The following is an 18,716-nucleotide window of genomic DNA, read 5'->3' on the forward strand; positions in this document are numbered from 1 at the left end:
CATCTCATCAGGAAGTACAAATACCAGCTTGCCACACTCTCAGTGATGCTATTTTGACTTGGTTAAGGTAGGGAAGCCTCCATACCTCTCCATCCCAATTGTCTGCTTTCCCCTTGGAAATTAACAGAAACCTGTAGTGTTGTATTTTGTCACATTGTTCATCACTGACCACATAAGTTATTTCATTGATTTTGTGAAATGGTGATCTTCTAACTCTCATTCCTTGTACATGTATCAGCCTTCATTCTTCAGTAAAAGTCTAAGTCAGGACATCATACCTTGTGTTATATTTTTATTTGAAAAACATAATTTAAGTAAAAGAAAACACAAACTTACAAGCAAGGTTGATTTCAAAGTTAATATGCTGATGAAAAATTTTCTTTTGTGGGAAATTTTCCTTTTAAGGAAGATTAGAGTCACTCTTTGAAAGTATTAAAGGGAAGCTGAAGTTATCTAGCTCACTTAGAGAATAATAATTTTTATTTTCAAATAAAGAACTAAAATTTTATTATCCATAAATCCTCAGTTTTGAGTCTTGTATCTTCCTTACTCTGTGGTACATCGTGAAAAAACTTAAGCTTTGAAATTGTTCCTTAAGGGCTTATGTCGCATACTCTGCTTTCTCCTTTCCTTTCCTTTCCTTTCCTTTCCTTTCCTTTCCTTTCCTTTCCTTTCCTTTCCTTCTTTCTTCCTTTCTTCTTCTCTTCCTTCCTTCCTTCCTTCCTTCCTTCCTTCCTTCCTTCCTTCCTTCCTTCCTTCCTTCCTTTCTTTCTTTCTTTCTTTCTTTCTTTCTTTCTTTCTTTCTTTCTTTCTTTCTTTCTTTCTTTCTTTCTTTCTTTCTTTCTTTCTTTCTGATACATACTTTTGGAATGTGTTTAGGCTCAAGAAGGAAATGTCTTTTGTCATTTTAATGGAATGCTTAGATTATTGCTAAGCAGCAAGTTTGGCTCCATAGACACATGGCAAGAAAGTGGTCAATTTATCATAGTTTCCTGTACAATTCTTTCAGTTGCCTGCCTTTGAACTTCAGGCCTATTTTCATACATCAAGGGAAAGAGTTGAAATAAAACAGCTCTTGGGTTAAGGTGTCGGGGAAAGAAGACAAGGAATTGGAATTTGTGCTCAGAACTGGCCTGAGATGACCTGACAGTTAGCCTAGACTTCTGAGATTTGTCCCCCTCTTTCTCCTGCATTTAGATGCTGCTTTAGATTTGGGCTGTTATAATTGAAACCCAGCTTGATATTCACCTGACCAGTTACCCTCTCTCTGACCACTACCCAACTTGAAAACCAGCTCACTATCCATTGTCTAGCCTATCATCTAACAAATAGCTCTGAGTGCCCCAAGGTGCCAGGCCCCATGCTGGGCTCTGCGGGTTTGTAGGGCTCCAGATGGAGTTGTTGCCTCTGGGTAACTGACATCCTCCTGAGGCAGAAAGACAGCATATGAATGAATGGATAGGATGATTTCCAATAGTGATGTTATCATAAAGAAAATAAAACAGGGCAATGTGATGGAGGATGATGGAGTTACTTTACAGAGAATAGCTGAGGAGGGCTTCATTAGGCAAGACTTGAATGATGAGAAGAAATGAGCCTTGTATCTGGGAAGGGTTGGGCTTTCCATGCAGGGGAAACTGCAAGCATAAAGACCCTGAGGTGGAAATGAATTTGGCATGTCAGGGTAGAAGAAAGAAGGCCAATATGATTGAAGCATAATAAACAAGGGGGAAGGTGAAAGGAAGTGAGATCTGAGAAGTAATCAAGGTCCTGATCACATAGGACCTTGTAGGCTAGGCTAAGAACTTCGGAATTTGTTCTTATTGCACAGGGAAGTTCATTAGCATATCTAACATAGGAGATGACATGTCTGATTTATGTTTTTAAAAAGATCACTCTGGTTAATCTGTAGCAAATGGACTGGGGGTAGGGCATAGTAAAGAAAAATTAGGAGCTGGTGTGTCTCCAGACTTAGATATAGGCAACTTAATTTTCAATTTTGGATGATTCCATTTTGTTTTCAGTGTTCTCTCATGTTCTTCTCAGACATGTAGAAGAACAATTTCTCTTCTTTGTAAAATAAAAATTTTGGTATTTGAGAATATCAGGAAGTATTGATGCAGGAAAAACGGATATGGTGTATGAGGAGGGCCATGTCCCAGGCTTCGGTTGAGCCCCTGGGACATGCCCTGCCAAGTGTGGGTCCTTGGCTTCCCACAGGAAAGAATTCAAGAGCAAGCCACAGTTGAGTAAAGGTAGATTTATTTAGAGAGATACATCAAACGGCAAGAGAAAGGCCACAAGGTGTGGGGGTTGGGTGCTCAGATTAGAGTAAAAGTAGGTACACACTCCATAGACACTGTGGGCTGTCTCCAAAGAGGGAGAGAGAGGGCAGCTGCTGCAAGGCCTGCAACACTGGCTTCCTGTTGCCAGTTTTTATGGGCTCAGTGGCTTCATATGCTAGTAAGTGGAAGGACCAGTCTAAATAGCCTGGGGAAGGGGCTGGGATTACCAGGAAGCTGGCCATTTCCCATTCTTTGACCTTTTGTGGCTAGTCTTGGGACTGCCATGGTGCCTGTGGGCATGTTCACCATGCTGCCTGTGGGCATGTTCACCATGCTAATATATTACAGTGGGCGTATAGTGAAGCTCAAAATCTGCTAGAAGTCAAATCTCCCATTATCTTGACCCTCAAGGCCTACTAGGGGAATCTTCCACCATTTTGATGTTAACTGCTGTAGCATTCCTTGAATGGCTGTGCCCTGCCCCTTTCCTGTCTCAGTGTGATCAGAGTACAGTGAATAAAGAAGAAAATAGAATTTTTTTAATGGCATATAGTAAGCTTGATTCAGTGAGATAATATACCATTCATTCATTCAGTAAATATTGAGGGTCTTCTCTGTGCCAAGCATTGTTCTAAATGTTACCAAAAGATAAAAATGTCTCATCTCCTATTTAATTATTTTATAAATTGCCATTCTCATAAATAAATAAAACTTGCCTGGACAAAAATTTATTTAATAGTTGAAAGTTATATCTTGTGTATTTCTAATTTTACATTCTCTGCCATTTTTTTCCTCTTGGCTGCTCTTAATTCTATCCTCAAATCCCAAGTCCTCTTGCTTCTGTTTTCCTCAAATGAAATGATTCACAATGGGAAATATTTTTGAAACTCTAAAACACTCCACAAATAGGAGTTTAGATTAGTAGTAGTAACTTTTAGACTGACTTTCAGATCCATATTCATGACAGTTGTATAAATAAATTATAGCAGCTTAAAACTTTTTTCAAACTTAAATGCCCCATCTCACCATTCTCTTCTCCACCTCCCTGACAACCCCGTCTCCTGGCCCCACCCCTACCCCCTGCAAGGCTGGGACTAAGGGGAAAGGAGTGAGATCAAGTTATTCAAGACTGAATCATACATTTGTAGGGGCATGTCCTGTCTTTATTTTAAAATGGATATCCTGTTCAATGAGTTTTTTACATTATTTTTTATCTTTCAAGATGTTGCAGTAAAATATTACTTATCTTCATCATTGAGTTTTTTGACACCACCTTAAATTTTACAACTGAGGCACTTGCCTCTCTCTTCTCATCCTGATGCAGGAAAACAGATGTGGGGCATGAGGAGGGCTGTGTCCCTGGCTTCAGTTGAGCCCCTGGGAGTGCCCTGCCAAGTGTGGGTCCTTGGCTTCCCTCAGGAAAAAAATTCAAGAGCGAGCCACAGTTGAGTGAAGGTAGATTTATTCAGAGAGATAAGCTGAAAGGCAAGAGAAAACCACAAGGTGTAGGGGTTGGGTGCTCAGATTTAAAGTAGGTACACATTCCATAGACAGAATGCGGGCGACTCTGAAGAGGGAGAGAGAGGGGCGGCAGGGAGGCGCTGTGTTGCTGGTTTTTATGGGCTCAGTGGCTTCATATGCTAATAAGCGGAAGGACCAGTCTAAATAGCCTGGGGAAGGGGCTGGGATTCCCAGGAAGTTGGCTATTTCCCACACTTTGACCTTTTGTGGCTAGTCTTGGGACTGCCATGGTGCCTGTGGGCGTGTTATTCACCAAGTTAATATATTACAATGGGCATATAGTGAAACTCAAGATCTACTAGAAGTTAAATCTGTCATCATCCTGAGCCTCAAGGCCTACTGGGGGTTGAATCTTTCACCATTTTGATGTTAATTGTTGTAGCATTCCTTGAATGGCTATACCCTGCCCCCTTCCTGTCTCAATCCTAGTCCTTGTCCTATTCCCCTGCAAATACATCAGCTTTCCCCACAACCTTCTCTAGCCCAAACCCAACCCTGGCCATGTCAGTATATTTTGAAAAGGCTTTCTATGTGCGTCTGATATAATCTCAAGTTTAGACCTGCCACAGAAAAGGAGGGAAGCTGTCTTGGTGACATTTTTAGAGGAGGACCCTTTAGATTGATATTGACTCTCCAGAAGGTTTCCTAGGTCCCTTTCAATAAGTAGTTCTAAAAAAAGTATGGTAGTTATAAAAGTTCTCAAATGACATAAGGAGAACTTTAAATTTTTAAAAAATTAATTATACCTTCTTCCTTGCCTCTTTTACCTCCTTTAAGGAAGAAGGGTCCTGGACAAAGACAGGAAGGGACAAGGACATTGGCACAATTTGAAGGCATCTTCTAGGCCTGGAGTGTGTGATATTTACTCGGAGGGTAGGTGGGGTTCATGGCTCAGACTCAGGTTATTTTAAAGCCTGACTAGGAACATGAGTTTTTGTGGTTCAGGAGTTGAACATTTACAGTTTCTAGAAGACCCAGTGTAGTGCAGTTGAAAGGATAACTATAGTCTGTCTTCAGAGCAATCTAGGTTCCTGGTCACTTCATCTCCTCAGATGAAAACCCAGGAGGGTTTCGCTCCTGGGTATATATCCAGAAGGAACCCTACTTCAAAATGACACCTGCACCCCAATGTTCATAGCAGCACTATTTACAATAGCCAAGACATGGAAACAGCCTAAATGTCCATCAACAGATGACTGGATAAAGAAAATGTGATATATTTATACAATGGAATACTATTCAGCCATAAAAACGACAACATAACGCTATTTGCAGCAACATGGATATTCCTGGAGAATATCATTCTAAGTGAAGTAAGCCAGAAAGAGAAAGAAAAATACCATATGAGATCGCATATAGGTGGAATCTAAAAAAACAAAAAAAACATAAATACAGATCAAAAACAGACTCATAGACATAGAATACGAACTTGTGGTTGCCAAAGGGGCGGAGGATGGGAAGGGACAGATTGAGATTTCAAAACGTAGAATAGATAAACAAGATTATAATATATAGCACAGGGAAATATATAAAAGATCTTGTGGTAGCTCACAGAGAAAAAAATGTGACAATGAATATATATATGTTCATGTATAACTGAAAAATTGTGCTCTACACTGGAATTTGACACAACATTGTAAAATGATTATAACTCAATAAAGAATGTTAAAAAAAGAAAAGAAAAGAAAAGAAAACCCAGGAGGGTTTGATTCTCTCTCTTCTTGGTTTTCTATGTAAAACATTAGAATTAGAGTCACAGTATCTGTGTTTGAAACCTAACTCTTCCCTTCGTTCCTATGTGAATTCCAGCCTCTCTCTGAACCTCAGTTTCCTCATTTGTAAACTGAAGATAGTAATTCCTCCTTCAACGGATGCCCATGTAAATGAAATGATATGGCATCTGGAAGGGCTGACATGACTTAACATGATAGGAATTCAGTAACTGTGTGATCATGAAGCTGCCTAAACTACATCAAGAGTTTTTCGCACTGTTCTAATTAGTTTCTGCAAAGTGATAGATCAAGGCAGGCTGTTTTACATGCCTATTAGTGATTCTTAAGTATATACAATATCTAAGACCTTGTACTTACACTCATCCTGCACTTGTAAATATTAGAGATAATATATTTAAGGCAACTAGCACAGTGAAATATTCTAGGGATTCAGAACATGAAAATTAAAATATGAAATTAGATTTAACAACTTAGTTTTCTCACTCAACTGCAGCTTCAATCTCGAATATAATGTTTGAGGCATGCAAAGCATTAATTAGTACAATGTAGATCATTTAACTAATTATACTAGAAGGAATATTATTTTAAAAGGAAACAGAGCTAAATAAAAATCTCAAAATAATTATTTTTACTCTTTGTAAATGGAGATTGAAATGTTGTTTATCTTTTATCTTAAGGTACTAAATCAAACTTCTCGACTTGAAATACAACTGCTGGAGAACTCATTATCAACATACAAGCTAGAGAAGCAACTTCTGCAACAGACAAATGAAATCCTAAAGATTCATGAGAAAAACAGGTGAGGATTGTTATATTCCAAACATATGTACATGTATACTTATTTATAGCCTCCACATCCCTGCCAACTCTTTAAAAAAGACTGAAGTGATTTGTGAAAAAAAAAAGAAATATAGAGCCAAATTAATTTTTAATATAAAAAGAAATGAGAAATTGAGGTGAACACAGCAAGTATGTCAACAATAAGATTAATACTGTTGCTTACACTCTTGAAATATTTGCTTCTTATGACTTTTAGCACTAATTTATCTGATACTTACTTGTTCATATCTTACCATATCCACAAAAATTAATTGATTCTATAATTAAATTTGGTGACACAAAATATTGACAATTTTCAGCAGAACCAAAATCTACAGCAATAGAGAAAAGAATAGAGCCTCTGAAACTCTGTAACTTGAATTATCACTCTGCTCACCCTAAAGCTTGTGCAGAGATACAAGATCGTTGAATTCAGAGATCTTGTACTAGACAGAAACAGTTTTTTGTTTTCCAGAAAATTTTTTACCTGTGAAGCTGTTTCAAGATTTATTTTTCCCCCATTTAAAGCCATTAACTCTGGCTTTCAATTTATCAAAGAAATGATTAATTTTTGGTTAGCTTTATGAACTATGAATCTTCTCAGGTAAGTGAAATAGGACTTATAGATTTTTTTTTCATGATATAGACCATTTAATATTGGTAATATAAAATACATAAAGAGAGTGAGGCAGCAAATATAAGCAAATGGGGTAAAATGTTAATAACATTAGATGAACTTGAGTAAAGAGTGTAAGAGGTGTTATTTTTACTATTCTTGTTCTTGTAACTTTTGGTAAGTTCAAAATTATTTTCAAACAAACAAACAAGCAAACAAAAAAATTATTAAAATGGTATCCAATGAAGTATGTGGTGACAAAGAATATTCTTCCACTGGATTCCTCATCTCTCATCCCCTGGGCAACTCCTATTCATTCTTTAAAATAATCTGCCAAGGCATTACTTTTTCTGTGTTACCTTCCCGAACACCTTCCTTTCAAAAAAAACTGCACACTCTATATCATCCTGAATTTGCATTTGGGTTTGAATAACAGAGTGAAAATAGCAGCCGCTTAAACAAGACACAGAAGTACTTCCACCTCAAAATTCAGGGAGAAACAGTCCAGGTTTCTACTGTGTCATCAGTGACCAGACTCATTCTATCTTCTTTCCATGCCATCCTTCACACATGACTTCCCTCCTCAAGGTCACATAATCCTCTAGTATTCCACCTAGAGCTCCAGGCATCATATGCACATTCCAGCCAGCAGGGACTTACAGATCTTGACAGCTAGGATAATATATAGACTACATTATTTTGAAGTCACTGATATTCATGATGGACAATTTAATTAAAGCACTGACCTCTGGGGGACAAATATATTGTATATTTTCTTCATTTTCTTCTGGGTATATGGACAGCTTGAGGAAGTTTTAGTTCTCATGCATTACACTGAATTAAAGATCATTGTGTTGCTAGAAACTAGGTAAATATCATTGTCTTGGTGGAATTATAGTTTCCACCATGTTCCAAACCAGGAAGGCATCTAAGATGAGCTGCTGATTCTCTTCTTAACTTTACAGATGAGGGAACAGGTCCAAGGTCACACAGTTTGCTGGTGGCACAACTGAGAATGTAATCCAGGCTTCTTTATTCATAGTCCTGCTCTTTCCTAGCGCATGATCTCTCAATACTGTCTGCAACTTAGAAGGGTTTCCCAACTTTATGTTAAACATAGACCTTAATGACAATGATTATAATTAAACTTTTGCATGAAGAAGATAAACCTGACTGTTGGTTTAGAGTCTGAAAGGGGTCACTCCATGCTCCGTGACTTGTATTTCTAAGTTTTACATTTATTTATCTTTGTCATGGGTAAATTGTATAACTATAAATAAACTTGACAGGACTTGACCCTTAACGAGTTGCCTGATGAAATGTTCTGGAATTGAGAGTCCTGTTTAAAAGTACCATTTATCCCACTGCAGTTTCACAGTAACCAGACACATACACATAACAGGTATGCTCTACTGCAACTATCCCTTGACTTAGGGTCCCACCATGCTTTAACTTTGTTCCTAAAAGTGGACCCCATTTATAGTCATCTTTCAACATGCTATTGTGAAAGCTTTGTCTAAGAACAAAGAAGTAAAACAATGATAATTTTACCTTATTTTTTAGGTTGTTTTTATAATTTTAGGTAAATAACACATTTATCATAGAAAAATAAGAAAGTACACAGAAGAAAATTAAAAGTCACAATCCCATCACATGACATGATGCTGCAGAGAAAGAGCTTCTTATGTTGCTATATATAAAATATAAATATATTTTTCACAAAAAGTGTGCCATGCTATACACACTGTTTTGCAGCCTGCTTTGTTCAGAGGTATCTTTTTTAATCAGTAGAGATCCCTCAAATATAACTCTTAATAACTGCATGACATTTCATTTTATAGGTGTAACCTAGGGTGGTTTTGATTCATCTCTCACTAGGTATGTTACCAAATATGATTTCTCTTTTAAAAAAGTTGTCAGCTTGAATTTACATTCTTCAGTTCTCCTCCTGCTGATATGTGTATTATCTCTTGGTCTACATCTGACAATTTAGCTGTCAGGATACCAAGAAAGAAAGAAAGAAAAAAAAAACCAATTGGGAGGCCTAAAAGGGTTCATCCTTAAATATAAAAACAAAAGCTGTCCTTAAGTGTCACTTGTACTCACCTCTTTCCAGTTTTCCTTGTCTATCTCTCTCTTTCCCTCCTTCTTGATCATATTCATTCTCTCACTTTTTTTCTTTCTTCTTCTTCTCCTTCCCACACTCTTGCTCCTTCTCCTCTTCCTTCTTCCTCTTCTTCTTCTACCCTAATTCCCGATCATTTTGGATTTTTTTTTCTTTCCATTTTAATTCTTGATATGACATCTGGTATCATTTCCTACTATGGAATTCTTACCAAAGAATGTTGGGTTGTTGTTTTTTTTAAATAAACTGCTTAAAAATTGTTCTCTCTGTTCCATCAGTAAACCTGAGTGAAGGTTTGAGCTCTCAAAAGAGCTATGCTGCGGGTCAGGTGAACAGGACTTCTCCATATGCCGCAGCCTCTCAGAAGAATCCAGTTTCTGATCCCAAGCACATATGTGCTTGCTGCTGATGAATTTTTTCCCTCATTGAATTCTAATTCTGAGGAAAATCCAGATTTTCTTACATGTACAAATCACACCATTTATTGCTAAAGATATTTTTTTCAGGATTTTAACAATTTCATTTTCTAGCAGTATAGGTATTTCACAGTGAATTCAGGTATTTTGTTTTAGGTTTTAACTTTAAATTCACTTCTGTGCTCATGCTGAAAAGAACTTACATGCATCTTTTGCTTCTCCTCTGCACCCCTTTCTTTTTTTTATCCTCTAGTATGACATTAATTCACATGTGGTTTCTGGGGGAATTTTCCATCAAAGTGCTGAATCTTCTGGCATTGCAACGTCTCTACAGCTATCCAGGTCTCCCTGTCCATGTGTGTAGTGGAGTGTCGGTAGGACATCTATTGTTAAACCAGACATATTCTTCCATGAACCACTGAGAAAAAAGTGTTTTTCTTTGTACAAACCGGAAGTCCCTATTTGTAATACACAGCATACTTTCCCTATTATGTTTATTTTTATTGTTTATTTTCATATGTGAAATGAATTTAGAAGACTCTGCCAGGCTCTTTCTAGAGCAACAAAGAAATGCCCTGCCCCACACCATTTAAGTGGATAGAAAGTCAAAGTCAAGCATGAAGCTGTTTATATATTTTAAAACAGTTTATTGATCATCCCTACCTATTCCTTAAATGAATCTTAATCCTCCAAATGCAACAAGAAGCTATTTCTACATCGAGGCATCTCTGAAATGTAGGAACAAAATGCCATTAGTTGGCTGGGTCTGGTTTGGATCAGCTAATACACTTTGCAAAGGGGATTATCTAAATTAAGCTTTGCTTCCTCCCCAAGGAATGTCAGGGGTTGCATCTGGGTGTGTGATTTACCAGCTTTGAGTATGATGGGGCCTCAGCTGCCAAGTCGGTGAGCTGGTCCTTCAGAGGGTCCACCACTTCTTTGGCAGAACATGGAGGAATATTTTATGGACAGGATTATACTACACAATCATGCTGAGAGGTCCTGCTGATTTACATCCTGACAAATTAAATGCATCAGTTGTAGGGTTGAAAACAGAATTTTGACTTCATTAGATTCACTTCTTTATCCCCTAAATGGCCAAAGGCACAAAACAAAGAGTAGGATTAACAACATTTGCACTGCTGTTTGTTTTTGTAACAATCTAGTAGGGGGTGACTCCAAGAAGCTGCCAGTTTGCTTTTTTTTTAGGATTTTTTTTTCTTTTATTGGATGCTTTCCTAATCTCAAAACTTGGTTTTGTTCCTTACTTCAAGGAAATAGCACTGAGAAGTAAGAGATCAGTAACTGGCCCATATAATTGAAATCGCATAACCGAGAACTCAAGAAATGGGAAGCATTACTCTTTACTGCACATTGAGGGTTGGTATGACAAAGTGAGACATGTAATTGTCAACTTTTATTAGATTCCTCCAGTATGTTTCCTGCCATTTCTGCTCAAAAAAATAGAAAAGAGATGTAGACAGGGAAAGATACCATAATGCAAATTCCCTCAGTTGAATCGAATATATAACTGGGTCCTTTGGTGTAAAGATTTGGTCAGCTGGTCAGGTTTCAAGGCACCTACCCATTTCAGACTTAATCCCAATGTTTTCCAAGGTTGGAGCATAACCAGGTAAAACATATTCTAGAAGAAATTCTTCTGCCTCACCAGGGTACACAGGAAGAGAATTCAATGTTCCACGTGTACAAAGATGGAGCCCCTGGGCTTTCTTAATCTTACTTGTGCTGAATATGCAGAATGAAAATTAGAGAAATCTTCAATAAGACTAGTCAGAGTGAAGTGAAACTACGCAAGTGGGGGCTGTTCTGACATAGTTTCAGCAAAATTATCTGCTGCCTAGCTATCTAATATCAGGCAGGTGAATATCTGAGCAAGGTGCTTCACATATTCTACTGCTAATCTTCCAACTTATCCTGTAAAGTATTTATTGTTTTTTCCATCTTATATGAAGAAGATCAAGTTTTCAGAAGTCAAGTATCTTGCCTGTGACCAAACAGCTGGTGTATGGCAAAATCAGGGTTCAAGTCCATGATGATTCTGTCTTAATTATTACAGAAATATTTTTCCAACATGATTGCAGCCTCAGGATTAATTGACGTGGTTGTCAAGTTATCCTCTTAACATAATTAAATACAAATTTGAAGAAAGGTGTAGGCCAGTTGTTTTGGGCCTATTTTTGTATAGATCATTGTTTATTTCTCTTAATACTGAATTCACTGAACTTATTTGACAAGCTTCATCTATCTTCTAGCTAGAGGTTATGGGAAGTTACTAATTAATTGTAACTGATTGAAGTATGTGTAATTTTAAGATACTAAATTATAGTATACCTTACTAACAAATAACTGTAATTGAATAGTAAAGCATTGATTTTTAGTACTTAATATGCCTAAAATAAATGAACAGTAAAATCATAGTCTTTCAAATTAAAGTTATCTTCAGTTTGGTAAAGTCTTTACAAAATACTAAAGTAAAATCACAACTCATCAATCACTGTTGATGTTGTCAATTCTATATCCTAAATATTTTTCCAATCTATCTTATTCTTTCCATTTACTCTGACTATGTCTTAGGTCAAAATCCCATTAATTTTTGTCTCAGCCATTTTAGTGACTTCTGTGCATGGCTTATGTCTTATACCTCTCAAAGCTATCCTCCAAAAGTCTGCCAAAATCTTCTTTCTAAATTTAAAGTCAGATTATTTTTCTCATTTTTAGGTCCCTCCCCACACACACTAGTCCAACCCAACTTTTAAATCTCTAAATAGTATCTGCCCTCTACTAATTCTCTATAATGGACTGGGGAAAGTTCACGTTCTTTTGCATGAATCACAGTGCATGACCATTATAATTCTAATTTTATAGCCTTACTTCCATAAGACTTATATTTTTGAAGTATAGTCTAAGAGCAGGACTCTGAGGCCAGATTGCCTGGGGTTTTCCTTGATTTTGCTCTAACCGACTCTGCCATACATTATGTGACTTCGAGCAAATTATTTAAACTCTCTGTGTTTTGATATTCTCGTTCATAACACAGGGATGATGATAGTAGTGGTGCAAGGAGTTGATGTGAGGATTAATTGAGTTAATGTATTTAAAGCATTGAGAGCAGTGCCTGAAACACATAGTAAGTATTTAATCATACTAGTTGTTAGTGTCACGCTGAAGACTTGATGTTATTTCAGGCACATTTGATGTTTTCCTTGTCTGGAATGCCCTGTATTTCTTTATTCAACTCACAAACTCCTGTCCCTTCAAAACTTGGTGCAGATGATACCCGCTCCAAGAAACTTTCTCTGACTCTGCCAAATAGATTTGCTCGTTACAACATATATATGATTATACTGTACCTTGTTTTTTCCTCCCATTACTTCACTTCTCCCATCACATTGTTGAGTGTGTGTATGTGTGTGTGTTTGTGTGTAGGCTGTGACCTTCTGGAACACAGAGACTGGGTTTTATTTATTTTTGTCTTCATGCTCCCAAGCACAATTCTCTACACATAGTCCATATAGTATTAAATGCTTTATGAATGCTGACTGAATGATGAACTGGCAAATGTCCCAGTAGCTCTGTCTCAACCAATATCATTTATCTATGTACACACACACATACAAACTAAAAATAAAAATTTAATGGAAAACACAGATCACATAGTTTACATTAAATATTATAAACATATTCATTGTTTTAACATAAATAAAATAGAGATGGCTTTTATACCACTATTCTCCATCCCTAAAAGCCTGCAGCATGGCATCCAAGGTTATCAGTCCACATTTTGAGGTCCACTCATTCAGCCCAATTTTTTCATCTCTAGACAGCATCTTCTTAGGTCATTCTAGACTCATGACTATTTACTACATCTCTCTGATTAATAAAAAAAGAAAAATTTAACTGATCTAAATACTAAACTATATAGAAGCACATAAATTAAAACTTAAAGTCCCTAGCCCAGTGGCCTCCAGGGTGTGGCAGGGAGGGGCCACATGTGGCAGCGGGCAGAGGGGAAAAAAAAAAGTTAAAGTCCCTAATTCCGTATTACTCCACCCCCTGCAGAGAATTGTCATTAACAGATTAGCAGTCTGGTGCCTATTCCTCCAGACTTTTTAATGAATATACTAAGATACACATGTGTGTGTGGAGGGTGCAGATTTATCTATGTGCTTCAGAGATACACACCTATATACAATTATACACATGCACAAGTACATATTTATATCATATATGTGTATGTGTATAGATTGTAACTATTTTTTAAATCCTGAGTTTATTTCTACTTTATAATAATATATCATGGATATATTGCACATGTAACTATATAAAGATATACTTCATTCATTGTTGTAGATGCACTAAAACTTACAACTTAGTAGAACCTTTTATGTGATTATTTTAATTTTTCATAGATATTGACAAATTATCTGTGAATTTTACATTCTCCTCAAATTAGAAACCCATAGGCTTTCTAACTTCCCCAAACCTTGCTAGTTGTTTTATTAATCTTATCTACCTGAGAGGTTATATTTTCATCTTTTCATGGTTATTGACCATTTGCATTCTTCTTCTGTGACTAACCCATTCATATATATTTCTCATTTTTCTATTAGATTGTTTATCTTTGCTTTATTACCTCATATGAGCTCTTTGATGGATATTAAAACTTTGTAGTTTGTCATTTATTGATCAATCCTTTTTTTTAGAGAAGTATTACACTTTCATGTCATGAAGTATATTTTTTTTCCGTTGGCTTATGGCTTTGACAGTGTATTTAGCTTAATCTTATTTACCCAAACTTTAATCTGTTTGCCAGTGTTTGCTTGTAGTGATCTATGCTTCTGTTCCACATTTGAATTACAGAAATATTTAAAGTCATATTTTAAGAGAAAACTTACTGTGTTCAAGTTAGAAAATTCAAGTAGAAATTTAACCTGAATTTACTATGCCCTTGTTTGAGTGGGGAAAAATCATTCTTTAAAACTCATATTTGTAACACATGTTGCTGCTATACAGATTAAAATAATTTAAAAATTAAAGCAACTGTAAGGGGGTTCAGACAGATAAAAATGAGAAGGTTTCTATATTTTCGACATCTTCCTCCTCATTTGAGGGCTATATTAACACATAGAGCTTAGACAATGTCACAGCTTTGAATTCATTTGCTGCTATGTTAAGAACTCTATTATGGGAAACAATTTAAAAGAGAGCTTTTACTGTGAAACTTTCAAGATGTATTCAATGATTTGAAATATTTTCAATAAGATATGTTGGAGGAGGCAGACTGTGAAAATGAGGGGGAAAAGTCAACCAAAAACTTCAAATAGGGCTTTATATATACTCAATTAGAACCTTTTACTGAAGTTCAAGACCTAGATTATTTTGTTTATTTTATTCTTCATTAAAGTGCACCTCTGCCTCAGACTAGAAGTTAAGTGCCAAACTTCTATGCATGGCTCTTCTCAAAGTGTTTCCAGAAATATGGGAAAAAGAAGTACTGAGAATTCTGTGAGAAACTCTGTCCTTGGATTTCTAGCTCAATTTAAATAGATTTAGGTGCACAGTTACATAAATTGTTGTTCCATGGAACAGTAATCCTGAAGGATGCATCATTATAAAACTGTTTATTTAATTTAGGCTTCCCCCAAACCTGACAATGGAACTCTTAATAATGGAATGCCTGATAAATATATACTGATATATTCTAGAAAACAGTGCACTGGAGTTTGGAATCAGCATACAGGTTTTGGATTATGCATTAAACCTAAACTAAACTTGCTGCTGAAGGTCATTATCAGGGAAATTATGACTACTTTGCCTATTGAATTTAGGACACTGGAGCTGTCATGTTGTCCTCCAGATCAACCTTTGGATATAGAAGTCTCTGTGCCCAGCTGAGACGGCCTCTTCTAACTGATCTGAATAGGGAAAATGTAAGAGAATGAATAAAAGGCTTCAAGACAGAATGAGATATGATTAATATACTGAATAAGAAATTTAAATTTAATGACAGAAGGGTTAAGACACAGTGGTGCTTAAGAAAATCTCAGTTTAGATTTTTAAAAAAACTGGCTTAGCAAAGAAATTTTGTTTTTATATGTGGAAAAGATGGATAGGTTGAAATATTGTGAAAGACAAGCTCCTAAAAATAACCAGATGGAGAGCAGCAAATATTAAAGAGATGTTAAGATGATGCCTTGATTCTTGGCAAAATATAAGTGGGTGGAACTAGGTAGAAATTATGTTATACTAAATCAAAGAGGTGAGACTCTAATGCTAGTTTTCACAGCACTGGGTTGATATGGGCAGCTTTCTAGTCTGACAAGTGAGAAGACATGGCTTTCTATTTTGGTTCTGACACAGTATATGCACAATTTTGTACAAGCTATTTTGATATACCTATATAAACTGGGGCTTGTAACATCTATTCACTATATATCACTTTATTACTTTAAGAATCAAAGGAAGAAAGGCTTTTAAAATGCTACACAACTGAAATGGTGTAATGCAACAATGTGATTAGTAAGTAGAGATAGTACATGACTATTTTCTGGCAGAAGAGTTTTGAATTCAAACCAGTTTGGAAACAGTGAAGAAGGGCTGACTTCCCAAGTAGATAATAACCAATGGATGAGAAGTATCAAAGAAAAAAGATAGATAGAGGATAGTGATTTTGGAAGCTAAATATGAAGAGAAGATGAAAGGGAGGGATGAACAATGTTAAAAGGTACCAGTTTTGCTGAAGAAGTCTGAAAAGTTGTCAATAGTATAAAGGGTATCCCTAGTAAATAAAATTAATAGAAAATTACTACAGTACAAAAGTTACTAAAGAGACTCCAAGTGAAGAAATGAGATGAGAAAATGACTGGAAGACTGGTAAAGACTTGCCATTTGGGAAATGGTGTGACATGTTTCCCATTTGCATAGTTTTCATGCATATTATTTTTTCATGCAAAAATCTCATTCCAAATCCTGCAAGATGTCTGTGATGCGGAGCAGGCTTCTTACTTCTGTGAGCAATCCCTTCTTTACTTTACATGAATATCAGTTTTAAGATGACAGGCTATGTTTTTTGTTTTGATACCTGGTAGTCATAGTGCATTAAAGGGTGTTTGGTGATTTATGACAATGAACACTGTTTCCAATGCTAAATGTATATTCCTTTTACTCAGGAATCGCAGGCCTTTTCTTCCACAAGCCAGTGCTCAGATTTGTTTCCTTTGGCAGCAGTACTGCTTTGATCAACTTTCCATTGTCAGCTCTTTCCAAATTATCCTGAAAAACAAAACAAACAAACAAAACTCCTTTACTGACATCTTAGATTCTAGCCATCTTAAGTACATGTCTTCTTAAACAAAGAATGCATCAAAAGTAGAAAGTAGAAAAGTGCTGATGAAAAATAAAAAGTATTATGTCTGAATCAGAAATGTCTTATAGCTGCTGTTTTTCATTTGAGGGTTTTTTTCTCTAAAAATAAAACCTTAGGGTAGGAATAGTGTCATTTATATTTCATGTAGTGCTGAAAGTTCTATTGGCACTTAGCAACTAATACAAGTAATTTAACTATAGCATGATATTTTCCTTACCAGAACATTACCTACTAATTAGGAAAACTGAAAGGCCAGTGCTCATCTTATTTCAGGAACAAAATGGTAATTGAGAATTTCTATCCAGTATTTTATGACTATATCATCCAAATGTTACTCTTTACATTATTGTCATTTTAACAGTTAATTCTAAATTTCTTGGGTAGTAAGTATACTATAACTTTAGTAAATTTAAAGGAAATTTTCTCATAAGTTAACTGACTTTGTTTTATGGGCATTTACATCTGATCATTACCCTAGAAAGAGAAACACAAATAATTAAAAAGTAAACTGAGAATGAACTAAGGCATCGGTTGAGGTTAATTCTCAGATCTGAAGGCCAAAAATTAATAGTTACAGAGAAAACCTCCTCTGACATCCACAGCAAGTACACTAATCACTTAACCAGTGGGTGGTTTTTTTACCAAAAAAAAAAAAAAAAGGTGTTTAGTTTAATTTAGTTTTGTTGGTTTTTCTAACTACTAGCTTTTCCAGGAGCAAGTTATTGACACAGAAGAAAATGCTAAAAGACAATGAATCATCCTACTCTTTTAGAAATATTATCTCTTATGTTACTCTGACTTCCTAGCCTAAATTTTTCATTTTCTGCTTTAAAAAAATATAAATGACCATCACATTTTCCCCAAACATTATACCCAGGATTTATCCAAATTGAGTTTTCTTAAGGATCAATCAGGGCAGAGATCTTTTCACTGTCCTGTAAAATGAAAGCAACTCAAAAGTGTGACTTTTCTTATCTTGTAGAAGTCACAGAGCTGCCCCAAATGAGTCTTAATGTGAAATTTTCATATGTGAATCTGGGCCTGCTACCAAAGGTGTTGTAAATTAGTAAGGTCTTACACTTAGAAGCATCCCAGTGTTTTTCAAGCTTGGTTCAGTGGGCAACTTACCTTTCCTATTCTAGGCCATATTCTCTTGGAGGACAAGTATGTCGGCAAAGATCTGGAATTACCATGAGCAGTTCTCTCCACACTTCTTAATCTGTATAAAGGACCTTCAGGTATTCTAGCTTGTTCCCTAATATGTGGAGTTGGAAAATTTGGCTCTTCAAACATGCTCTATTTTATGACTTAAGTATTAAGTTTAAAACACTCCCTAGAGTCCCCTTTTTGAAAACTTATAGGAATGATTCAGTGCTATATTTCTCCAAGGTAAATTAAGTGCCCAGTCTGGTATGTTACATTTGAATAACACCTTGTAAACTAAGGACTTGTTGAACCTTCTGAAAATGGAACTAAGAAAACTGAATAAGGCTTTTCTCTGAGGAATACTAGTATATATTATACACTCTATAAAATGTAAATGCTTTTTATTTCCAGTCAGTTGCTAGGATCCAAGAGTGCTCCTGCATTGTCTATCATTGTTAATGTGCAATATGCGAGGGGAGTATCCTGTGAAAAGTTCTGAGAGAAGGAAGGTTCTCAAATGAAGACAGCATTACCCTGAGCAAAGCTCCCTAAGTCCTTTTGTAAGACTGTACCACCAGCCTAATGTGTCTTCCTTTTCAGAACCAGTTATTCAGTGAGATAGGAACTTGCAGTGCATTTAGTCCTTATCCTGAAGCTTAGAGTGAAGA

The 18,716-nt window shown here is 36.1% G+C and overlaps 1 protein-coding gene across 3 annotated transcripts in view; it reads left to right on the forward strand.

The window, feature by feature from the left end:
* The window catches only part of ANGPT1 (angiopoietin 1), a 231,667-nt gene that overhangs the window by 144,925 nt on the left and 68,026 nt on the right, over positions 1-18,716 (forward strand). For all 3 annotated transcript variants that reach the window (XM_031439489.2, XM_010981856.3, XM_010981857.3), the window contains exon 3: positions 6,217-6,338. In XM_031439489.2, coding sequence (XP_031295349.1) covers positions 6,217-6,338 — 122 coding nt within the window. The remainder of the gene's footprint in view (positions 1-6,216; positions 6,339-18,716) is intronic.

The sequence above is a fragment of the Camelus dromedarius genome, chromosome 20 (genome assembly GCF_036321535.1).
Source record: "Camelus dromedarius isolate mCamDro1 chromosome 20, mCamDro1.pat, whole genome shotgun sequence".
In the NCBI taxonomy this organism is placed as follows: domain Eukaryota; kingdom Metazoa; phylum Chordata; class Mammalia; order Artiodactyla; family Camelidae; genus Camelus; species Camelus dromedarius.